This window comes from Podarcis filfolensis, assembly GCF_964270895.1.
Source record: "Podarcis filfolensis genome assembly, chromosome: 6".
NCBI lineage: Eukaryota > Metazoa > Chordata > Lepidosauria > Squamata > Lacertidae > Podarcis > Podarcis filfolensis.
In genome coordinates, this window is record NC_139609.1 from 52,776,586 (window position 1) to 52,789,006 (window position 12,421).

The following is a 12,421-nucleotide window of genomic DNA, read 5'->3' on the forward strand; positions in this document are numbered from 1 at the left end:
GTCCTTTGGGAGGGGGTGTGTGTGACAAATTTCATCCACTTTGTTGTTTGTTGTTGTTGTTTAGTCGTTTAGTCGTGTCCGACTCTTCGTGACCCCATGGACCAGAGCACGCCAGGCACTTCTGTCCTCCACTGCCTCCCGCAGTTTGATCAAACTCATGCTGGTAGCTTCAAGAACACCATCCAACCATCTCATCCTCTGTCGTCCCCTTCTCCTTGTGCCCTCCATCTTTCCCAACATCAGGGTCTTTTCCAGGGAGTCTTCTCTTCTCATGAGGTGGCCAAAGTATTGGAGCCTCAGCTTCACGATCTGTCCTTCCAGTGAGCACTCAGGGCTGATTTCCTTAAGAATGGATACGTTTGATCTTCTTGCAGTCCATGGGACTCTCAAGAGTCTCCTCCAGCACCATAATTCACTTTGGCAATGTGTAAATGACCACCATACTTCTAGATGAGCTCAAAAAAAACAAACATCTGTCCAATGATCCAATATCGGGGGGGGGCAAAGGGTATGCTCATGTATAGGAGGCACAGTGAACACCTATATTGCACTTAAATCATGTACAGTGAGGTCACACACAGACACACACACACACACGGGTGGGGAGAAGAGAGATTTCCCAGCTTTAGTTGTGGAAATATCCAAAGGAAGTGCCTGTCCTGAAGCAGAGCCGATGTGTTAGCCAACCTTAGCCCCACAGAACCATAATGAGTGGTGGGCTTCAGTGGTTAGGTATCTGAATGGGCAGGAATGTGGGCCAAAGAGCCAATGTTGCCTTGCCCAGTGCTTCTTTCCTCATCTTAAGTACCAGTATATTCTGCAGCTGGTATTGTTTGGTGATTTTATTATTAAAAAGAAAACATGTAACAGTCTGGATATGTAGTATACATATATGAAGTATATGTAAATCCTCTTTTCTCAGTGCAGACTCAGGCGTAGGTTATTCCTTTTCTAGGGCATTAAAATACACTAACAAGCAGATTCATTGGGATTCACTTTTAATAGGGTACCTGCAGTTTATGCCGTGGCAGCTGAAACTGGAGTGCCCCTTCCTTGAAGCTGATAGCTTTCGTTTTGCTGACGCTAAATTCAAACACCACAGAAAACCAATCTGGTGAACTTAAATGCTTTTGAGTTGTTGGCTCTCCAGTACCTTAAAAGGAAAACAAACCAGCCTCTCAGAAACGTTTGCATTCATTAAATATGCTCTTTCAACCCTCCCATAGTACTATGGGAAGAAACCTGGTGTTCCCAATGGGGAGTCAGCCTCAGACCTGTGTCCCACATCCAGTGGTGCCATCAAGGCAGGATTTGGGGGCAGATGCCCAGGGCCTTATTTTAACATAATGAGCAGGAAGCAGGACAGGAAACATGAAGGATTTGTGGGAAAACATAAGGTTTAAGAATGGCATTTTCTTCTGGTGATTTCGGGCAACACTTGTTTTCTTCTTCTTCTTCATTACATTTCTATACCGCCCGTCCTCTGAAGATCACAGGGCGGTTGACAATATAAAAACACAAAGCACATACCCTAGTAACAAAGAAAAGCAATAAATTCACCCTTACACACTTTAAAAAGCCATCAGTTGTTTAATTAGCCAAAAGCTTGGGGTTTTGCCTGGCACCTAATTTAACACTAGTAATTTAATAGATTTGAGAACTCAGGTGGAAACCCTATTGCAAATAAAGCAGTAGTGTCAAAGAGCAGAGCTTGACATTATACTCTGTGTGAAGCCAAACAATTTTGTATATGATGATCATTTCGTTTAAGAATCACTTGAGACATCCTGAAAACAATGCTATTTAATAAAAACATATATAAAACTATATATTCAAATCCATTATAGATACTAACATCTCCATCTAAAAGGCCTGTTTTATGCATGTTTATGGCCAGTGATTCATCGCACTTAAAAAAATAAAAGCAAAATTCAGCAACGAGAAAAGCAGTTGTCATTGAGTTTGCACATTGTGGCACACTCCACACCACTGAGTGTGCATGTGCCCCTGACCACACCCAGGAATGCCAATACCCACTTTCTGCAATCTTGGGTTTCCAAAATTAGGTTGATCTGATACCTTCTAGCTTGGCCCCACCCTTTAACTCTTCTTGAAAACAAAAGGAAGTCACCACAGATAGTTAAAAGCAACAAGAAAACAACTTCTCCATTTTTAAAAAAAAAAATAAAGACACCCAGCCTGTTACAGATCATAGTGCTTTGGCCAGCCTATGCAATAGCAGCAACTTAATACTCTTTGGTTGGTCCTTGACAAGAGATGGAACCTGCTCAGATGGTGACTGGATCATCGATGACTGAAACCTGGAGCGGAGATTTTGAGTCATCCACTATAGACACTTATGGTGACCTGGTGAATTATGACATTTGCCACCTGCAAGAACTGCCATTTGCCTATATCTTTATCCCCACCGTCTACTACATTACTTTCCTCATTGGTTTCTTTGGGAACCTCTTTGTGATCCTGTTGATGGCACGAAAGGAAGGCCGGAAGAGGCTCGTGGACACCTTTGTCCTCAACCTGGCCGTGGCTGACCTGGTCTTCGTATGCACCCTGCCTTTCTGGGCTGTATCAAAAACCCTTGGTTACTGGTGCTTTGGCGAGGGGCTATGCAAGTTGAGTAGCTACGCCATCACTGTGAACCGTTGCTCTAGCATCTTGTTCCTGATGGGCATGAGTGTGGAACGCTTCCTCGTGATGACCAAGCAGTGGGATTCCAGGACCATCAGCACCAGGAAGAGCATAGCTATGAGCTGTGGTTGCATCTGGGTGTTCTCCCTTCTGCTGGGGATGCCATCTCTATTCTACAGAAAGTTGAACCCAGTGGATGACAAGTATTTGTGCCATGACATGCCCTCCCCCACCTTCAGCTTGATTATGCTCATCTTGACCTTCCTCCTGCCTTTGGGAGTAATCTTGTTCTGCTACTGCTCTATCTTCTCCAAGCTTCGGAGCCATGTCCACCTAGGCAAGAGGAGAAACAATGCCCTCAAGATCATCTTTGCCATCGTTGGAGCATTCATCTGTTCTTGGCTGCCCTTCAACGTGTTAAAGGCATTCTTCGTCTTCACCATGGCCCAGGACATCCATCTCCGCTGCTCAGCAATGATGGCTCTCACGTGGGGGCTGACCATCAGCGCTTGCCTGGCATTCGCAAACAGCTGTGTTAACCCTATCATCTATGTCTTTATGGATCAGCAATTCCGACAGCAGGCCCTGAAGCATTTCCCTGCTTTCTGCAGCAAAAGGGGAAATGTGCAAAGTTCAGCCCTGTCCTTTTCATCCACAGACACAAGCCTCCTATTTGCCAGCAGGAAGAAGCCCACACCAGCAACATCAGCTCAGGCAGGAGACCCAGACAGCAAAGGGGTAGGTTTGTAACCCTCCAAGAGTAGTATAATGTTGGCTGGACTGCTGCAAAAAGCCAGCAAGATTTCTGGGCTATGCTAGTTGGGGAAAGGAGCGCAGGGAGATGAGTTAGAAGCCTGTACTAAGTATGCCAAAGGAATGGGTATAAAGATTCTGACCATTTGATGTAAATCACAGTAATATCAAGGAGGTAGAATTCAGTTATCCAAACATGTATATCAAATGCATAAAATCAACTCCCACTTATGTAAATTGCCTACCAATTGCTACTGCACAATAAGCAGGCAGATTTAACCTATGTAAGACTTCATAAAATGATTTCAACTGTCTAAAATGGTGGTATTATAGATTTAAATAGTTGCAATTACAGTAATATATGCTGGTGAAAAGTGAATGCTTTTAGCTGTATGTACAGTTGCTTGCCATCTGCTTATCTCCCCATATCTAGATTTCATGTAGCTTTTACTAGTTTGATGAACAGCTGTTGATCCTTGATTGAAAATATGCTTAAATGAATAGAGAAGGAAGATGAAAAAAGTTGTTGTGTAATTCTATATCAAATATTCTTTGAAGCAATAATGTGAAAAACCACCTGCCAAAAAAGCAATAAACATTGTATGTTTAACTAAACAATAACTATGCATTTTATTTTATTTTGTTTTAAATGTCCTGTTGCCATGATGAAGCTGTTCTAATTTAGTTTTTCAAACAGTTTTGTTTCCCTGAAGTCTGGGTTTCTTACAGTAAGCTTTCTTAATTTTGATTAAGAAATATATAACTCTGCAAATTTCTGTGACCTTGTTCCTTAACCAAAAGCAGGAAAACTCTTCACACAACAATAAATTCAAGACTACCTTTCACATAATTCAAGTCTATGGCTGAGAGCAGCTAAGTCATGAAATGTTGAAGATGTCAATTAAAAGGAAAATGGGGTGGGGTAGGATGGGGAGACTGGCTAGCTTGAAGCCATAACACAAGGGTGAGTGTTTTTGAGGTTGAGGACAATATTACCACAGTGGACAGCTGCTGGAGGTCACATTTCAGAGAGGGCAAGGCTAGTCCCACATGCAATTACACGTTCTTCACACATAATACGCATACACCTATTTCCTATTGAAACAGAGGCACATATTTAATTCTTAAGCTATATACCTTTAATGTACCTTTAAGGTATATTCAAAGCTCCCCCCGCCCCAAGAATCCTGGGAACTGTAGCTAAAAGGTGCTGGAAATTGTAGCTCTGTGTGGGATAAACTACAGTTCTCAGGATTCTTTGAGGGGATGTGCTTGAAATGTAATTAATATTCTTGTTGTTATTCATCACCATATACACAAGCATCTCAATGTGATGTACAATTAAAACAGCAAAAAGTGTTTTAAAAGCACCACAGATATATATAAGAAACAATACAGTACAAAATAGGCACTCATGCCAGAGACCCATACATCTAGCTGGGAAAGCCTATCAGACAAAAAGGTCTTCAGTTGTTTCTGGAAAGTGCAGAGAATAGGTGCCTGACATATCTCATACTATTCTGAAGAACAGAGGCAGCTGCACCAAATTTGCTGCTTCCAGTTACCGTGGAACAGACTTCTGACATCTTTTGAACCTGCAGAAGCTCTGCCGCAGACCTCACTGACTTACTGGGTATATAAGGGGTAATAAGGTGGTCTCTCAGCTTGCCTGGTCCTGAGCTGTACAGGCCTTATATGAGATAACTCATTTCATGTTATGGTGTAACTCCACTCACGTTACGCTATCCCTTTTCCTAACAGACTTTAAAAATAAAACAATAAAACAAGTTTTGTAAATATAAGGGGGAAAGCCCTTCAACTCTGGCACAATTCCCAGCAGCTTTAACAAACTGCAGTTCCCAGGATTTTGGAGGGGCAGATATGCTTTAAATGTACTGTGTGGCTGCAGCCAGGCTTAAAAAAACACACAGCAAGTTTCTATTGCCAAAAAAGAAAAAGAAATGACTGGGCTGGGGTGTGGGAGAAATGCCGCTTCTTAGACCTGCACTGACTAATTATGAAACACAGTCTTTCACAGAGACTTTGATTTTTTTTTAACAGGTTCATCATAAGGTTTGCTGAAACTTAGGTTCTTAGTATTTAGCTCTGAGGCTAAACACACTTAGAAAGAAGAATTAGCCCAAATCACTGCTTGTTGAATGCAATGCAAATGATCTGTCGAAAATATATTACTGTATGCAACAATCAATTTCAGCTTTGTTGTTTGCATTAAAATAAAGCTGCATTCCTAAGCATGCTTACTTGAAAGTTACGGAAACTTACTTCAGAGCAGGTATGTTCAGGATGGTAACATTAATGTAAAATATTTTCCCTTAAGAAATCTAAAGCACACCTTCCCCCACTCAAACAAACAAAAACCCACGCACTTTTCAACCTCTGTGGCTTTTCTGGTAGCGATGATCCCACTACAACATCAAAGAGAATATACGCTCGAAGACCCTCTCTTGTTTTTTCTATAACAAACACGGCCACCCGCCTTAAATTTAGGAGCAGCACGGATCTTTAACGGGACGGCGAGGGGGGAAACCCCCAAAAGAATTAGAAAACACTCAAATATGGATAGGGTTTTTTTTTTTTTAAAAAAGAAACGAACAATTTCGAGGAGAAAAGCCCTGGCCGCTTATCATCATGGCACGTTTTTCTGCTCTCCGTGTCTCCTGAAGGACAAAACAGCACTTGGAGCAAAAACCTCTCTCTGTAAAACTGCGAGTCGAAAGGCTCCGCGGGGATAAAGCCGCTGCGCCTCCGCCGCCCAGCTAGCGCGCAGCAGCGTGGGCGCTTTGATATACAGGACAGGAAACATCCTGAGGGAAAGGAATGGAGATGCTGCTTCTGCGCGGGGACATGCCCTGCCTTCAAAATCTCAAAGCCCAGGGGGCAGATCCACAACACCATACTTTTAGAACCAGTGTTTATTTTCTTTTAAAAAAATGTTTAGGGGTACTCTCATTTTGACTCGAGAAAATCAGCATTTTATTGTTCAAATCGGGGGAAATAAATACAGTATATGAACAAAAGTACAAAGATTCACAAAATGTCTAGGGGTAAGTGCGTTCCCCCCAGAAAAAGCACTGTTTAGAACACATTCAAGGCTTAGTTCACCAGCAATTTCTCAGAAAGAGAATTTTTTTTAAGGAAGATATGACCAGGGCCTCTGAATAAACAAAGCTCCTGAGATACTCCCACCCTGGCTGAAGCCTAATCTATTATCTTCTGATTTTGAAAATCTGCAAGAACAGGCAGCATTATTCAATGAGATGCCAAGGTATGAATGAGTCCAGTCTCAAGTTTCGGAAGTTGCTAAAATAGTAATAATGATATTGATCTAAAACTTGCGTCCTGCTTCCCCCCGCAAAAAAAGAGAAATTATAAGCTTCTTGCAATAAAATAAAACCCCACAAAATGCATTGACAACCATCAGAAAATATCAACATTGTAAGAACAGAAATCCAAAATTGACAAAACTAACAAACAACACCCAGGAAAAACAAAGCGAAGGCAAAGAGAAAGGAAAATAATTCTAACATATTCATAATAAGTGGACAACGTTTTTCAGCTGAAGGCCTTCCTAAAAACTCAGATTTCGGCCAAATCCCTAAACCCAAAAACATCAAGGCTTGGCGAATTATTTAAACAGGAAGCAGACTCCATGGGCTGTGCCATCATAGAGAAGGCACTACAGTGGTACCTCAGGTTAAGAACTTAATTCGTTCCAGAGGTCCGTTCTTAACCTGAAACTGTTCTTAACCTGAAGCACCACTTTAGCTAATGGGGCCTCCCGACGCCACCGCGCCGCTGGAGCACTATTTCTGGGTTAGCGGAGTCTGTAACCTGAAGCGTCTGTAACCCGAGGTACCATTGTATTTGTAACTGCTTGCTGGCCCTTAGACAGCCACTCTCTGCCTCCTCTGTGTTATCAGCTTTGCTGCCCTCCACACACTAGGGGTTGGACTTCTGCAGCAGGGCACTGCCTTTTGCCAGGAAGCAGGAGGAGGACAACAACCGGGAGCAGGGCCATCTTTAGCAGATGCAGAGGCTTGGGAGGGAAGCTGTGCACCCACCAGCCATATAGTTGGTGGGGCACAGCTGGCGGTCATGCAGGGAAAGGGGAGGCTGCCGGCAAAGCCGCACAGCTGCCCCACTTGCTAGGGTGCCCCTGAGAGGCCGGCGCCCTGGCGCAACGAACCACTAAGACCCATGTGAAAGACGGCTGTGGGCAGGGCTGGCACAACACCTTTTCCTGCCTGAAGCAAAAGACAGGATGGCACCCACTTTGCATTCTGTGCACAGAAGGTAACCAGACTGCCAGCTGAATCTTATGCCAAGACTGGGGATAGGGCAGCATCTCCCACCACACCTGAGAGTAGCAGGTTAATTTAGATGAAATTAGGATTACCTTAGGAAAAAATAGAATAGGCCATGTGGCACATGCCACTCTGTCCTCCATGTCCTACCACTGCTCCTTGCCCTGCAGCCCCTGAACCATCTCACCCTGCCCAATGGTAGAGTTGGCCTGTGAATAGGTCTAGAATTGTACTTGGAACAGGCAGAAAGAAACCAAGAAATACATCTAAAATGAATCAACACAGACCACAAAAAAATTATTTGGCAGTTATCGTGTATCTGGATTACCTTACCAGGTTTACAATTCTCTCAGTTCTAAAAAGCACAACATTCATTCATGTTAGCGATATACCAGCAGCATCAAATGACAGAAGGTCCTCCAAAGGACTTGTCTACTGAGTATTCCCCTTGATTTGCTTACACAAAGCTTATGTGGAGTTTAGATTACATCTAGTCTTTATTTGGCATTTGTTCTGATTTGTTTGCTGGGAGGTTGTATTTGTGTGGCAGTTATACATCTTCCCATTAATCATTCATTCATCTGACATTTCTCAGTGGGTTTCCCTGTCGCTTTCCTAATTGCAAAAAAACTCATTGCTGTTTTTTTAAGTGGGTTTGAAGTGCTAGGACAAGAACACCTTAATCCTACAAACCTACATTTGCACTTGATTCCCTCCCACAAAATATTGACCAATTTGGAGGTGACCAGAAAATATAAAATATAAACAGCCAGGGATATATAATATATAATATATAAACACCCAGGGATGGTGCCTTGAGCTGAAACTGCTCATAACCCTGTTTTCTCAAGAGAGCATTATGTGCTGAGGTGGGATGTATTGCGGTCACAGTGAGCTGCAAATAACTGCACAGGTTCCCCCTCATCCACCACAGCTTTAGGCGGTCAGGTTGCACACCCAGCGGAAAAAACAAGCATTTGGTCTGATAGGGTGCAGCGTATTTGTGGGCTCAGAATGGTCAGAAATATGCAACCATCATCCTATGCAAGTCTGTTCAGAAGTAATTCCCACTGAATTGAAAGGAACTTTCTCTTAATTCAGTGTGTTAATTGCAGCAGCCTTACAGCCCAATCCAATGTATTTTTACCCAGGAGTAATGCCTACTGTGCTACTCCTAGGTGAGCATGCAACACTTTACTAGACATGTCTCAAATTGCTGTTTTGATAGGTACTCGCTAAAGACCTCTGTGTGGTCCCCTGCACCTTGCATAGTGTTTCTACAATGAGTAAGCTTTTAAACAACACACACAAAAGTGGGGCTTCCTTCTGAATTGCATTGTGTGTTTAGGATGGCAGCTTTAAAGTCCAATGCTATGCATGTTTACTCAGAAGTAATTCTCTCTTGTTCAAACATCAGTTTTAATATGTTGTGGGTCTGTAATGCATAACTGCTAAAATCTTAACCTGAAGCAGATTATAAGATTCGTGTCTGACAAAACCCAGGTTTTCAGAATTATGCTGGCTGGTAACCTAGGATCTCTCTGTGTGTGTATTCTTTCAGAAAGAAGAACATGTGATGTTGAAGTAGCAGCTAACAGACAGGCACCCTGCAGTACCATAAGCATTAGGGTGTCACCTAGTGGCACCATGAGAAAGACTCAGATTCTGATGCAGTGTGCATGTGGAGAGGGAAGGGATGTGATCTGTGCCCACTGTTTTGCAATTATGTAGATCCTAGCATTATCCCCCACTATTCTACATGGGAATCATGGAACCAGTTTTGATGCCACCGGGAATCTGGCACATAATATACACAATGCAAAAACATGTCAAGTTTTTTAAAGTGTTAGTGCACATGCACAGAGACTGCTGGTATGTTATAACAGCTGAAAATGCATTTACCTGCATTATTGCAATAGCATACCGCAGACCCTTGCCTAGAGGTGTCCTGAGCAGTGTCAACTCTATCTATGCACATATGGAGGGCTCTCTTTCACTCTGCTGTGGAATGAGAATGTGAAAAAGGATTTTGGATCTCAAATTGGAAGTTTCAGCAGAATCCAGAAAAAATATTTCAGGGCGGCAATCCTAAACACCCTTACAAGGGAGTAAACCCCAAGTGAACATAATAGGAACTTTATTCTGAGTAAACATATGCACAGGATTGTGCTATAAATCAGATGAAACTAATCTATATTGGAATCAAATGATTCTTCCCATTTTAACATGGAAAGTGTGGGTTGGGAGAAATTCTTCTTCACAAGAACAGTATAATTCAGGGTCATCTACTGAAAATGATTGGCACTAAGTCAGGGCAAGCAAAAGGAAGAACTTCACTGCACATAGTTTATTGCTGCATGATATATAATTCATTGCCACAGATATAACTACAGTACTGCCATTACCATAGATTAGTTTTAAGGGTTTAGAAAAATTATTTGAGAACAAGAATTTTATTTTTTACTAATAGTTATAATCAATAGCAGGAAAAAAAATGGAGCCTCCCTAATCAGACCTAGTATATCTTTGTTTGCTGCACATATCATGCATCTCCATCATGCCTTCCATTTGTGCTCCTCAGAGGCATCTGGCTAGAGACAGCTAAAAAACTGGGTGGAGTCAGCAACCTTTGTGCTGATCCAATTTAAAATAAAATTCAATATTTCCAACCAATTCTTAATGTTCTCAGTCTGGTGCAGTTGAGTAGGGTATCATTCTTTTGATGCTTACTTCCTTTTCAGTGCTAAAACAGTAAGCCAATGCAAGATGTGGCTATGTCCCAAATACTGAAGTATTTCAAGATTATAGCTGTTCTAAGGCAGTTAACAATATACAATTTTATCAATAAACACTGACTTATAATTCAAATTACAACCAATAAGACTGGTACAATGCTATTCAACAGCAACCAACGAAAAACTCCAGCAGTAGCATATATATGGTAAAACCTTCAGTTAAGCCACAGAAAGCAAATGAGTTTTAAAAACTTTCTTAAAAGCTTGAACTGATGGAGCCAGTCATATATGTATTGAAAGGACCCCCCCGCCACACACACACACTGAGAATACGACCTCCACAGAGTTTGCCAGCCCAGAGATTTTATGTCCCAAGAAATGCAGAGGAAGCGTGGTGATTGCTTTTAGTGGCCTAACTAGTCATTTAAATATTGCAAGCAATTTTTCAAGCTACAGGTTCTCAAAGAAGGCAGAATTAAGCAAAAAAGGGTTTCCATATTGGTTGATAGGAGTGGAAAGATGAAACTAGAGTGGACACAGTCTAGAGAACTGCACGACTAACAGCCCAGTGGGACTCTGTGCATGACTCCCATTCTCTCCCCCACCCCACAACAAAGAGCAGCTCTTCACACCACTTGCGGAAACATTTCATTTGGGGGGGTTGTTTTTTTTGCAGGTGAGTTTGCAGTATGCAGGCAATTAAGAGTTACACATTCCACAATGGTCTATTGATGTTTGTTTTTAATTTCTTTTTGTTTTTAATCAGTTTTTAACTTTTTGTGATTTTATTGCTTGGTTTTATGTTTTTATATTGTAAACTGATGTGGTGTATTTTTATGATACAGTGGTATATATATATATATATATATATATATATATGTATTAATATTATAAATAAGCAAATAAATATGGCAAAGAAGTCTCCTGCTTCCCATAGAGATGGGAGCATTTACAGGGTGGAGTTGTCTTGGAGTGGAAAGCACTAGAGACTTATGGTGCCTATCTGCAGACGTGCAGGTTGAGCAGCCATAGGAGTGCAGAAGGCATTGCACAGCCAGGCAGTGCTAATCCTAAATGCACAAAAGTCCCATGCCTTAAGGACTCAAACAAGTCATCCTTCTCTCTAAATAGGGTTTGCAATAAAAAATTGAAAACATTAGCAGATGCACCCAACGGGCTGCCTAGAAAAATGCTGAAAATCACCAGCTGTGTGTACTGGCTTTTTCTCATAACCACCATGTGTCAAAGTTGTTGAGAGAATGGGCCTTAACTCTATGATTCTGCAGTTCTAACTGCAATGCATAAGCTGAAGAACCAACAGCCAGAACAAGCTATAAGAAGAAAGCCCCCAGAACTCACCGTCTTGCGATGAGGATACAAGTCTCTTATTCTTCCTCCTGATGTTCCATTGCTATTGCATGAATGTTACAGGATGTTTACAGGCAAACTGGTACATAGTCTACCGTTTTATATTTTATTTAAATTGTGGCTTTGCCCATACCAGCAGTGTTCGGATGGCCCGAGACAAAAATTTCCTACTGCCTACTCTGCCAACCACTCAGGATGTGGTCAGCTCAGCAAAAATCTCATTTTCGGTGTCTGATTCATATCACATACCTTGTGGATACCTGCAAGAGCATTTTCTCATGGGGTACACAGACAGGGCAACCTAGATATGCCCTAAGACTTTTGTCACCTGCTCTGACTTTTGTTGGGAGAAAAGACAGCAAGCACTTCACAAGGAACGTGACCAAGTTATTCTCAGAGTGCAATTCAGCTGTGGACTTGCAGTCGCCTGATGCAACTGAACTAGACCAGAACATAGTGGAATCTGGCTGATTGAGATGCCTTCAGAGGCATTGACATCAGCTGGAAACTGCTGAATTCCATTCATTTCAGCAGCAGAACCAAGGAGTGTAGAAGCTGGAATAGATTCATGTGTGTGTGTATCAGCAGCAG

At 42.1% G+C, this 12,421-nt stretch overlaps 1 protein-coding gene across 1 annotated transcript; it reads left to right on the forward strand.

Annotated features, from left to right (window-relative positions):
• The first annotated feature begins 442 nt into the window (after positions 1–442).
• On the forward strand, positions 443–3,980 carry GPR25 (G protein-coupled receptor 25). The gene has a single exon (XM_083617857.1). The coding sequence runs from the start codon at positions 2,278–2,280 to the stop codon at positions 3,397–3,399; it is 1,122 nt and encodes a 373-aa protein (XP_083473983.1). The 5' UTR covers positions 443–2,277; the 3' UTR covers positions 3,400–3,980.
• Positions 3,981–12,421: the final 8,441 nt, after the last annotated feature.

Coding starts and splice junctions, on each gene's coding strand:
- GPR25 (XM_083617857.1), top strand. CDS start 2,278: ATGGAACCTGCTCAGATGGTGACTGGATCATCGATGACTGAAACCTGG.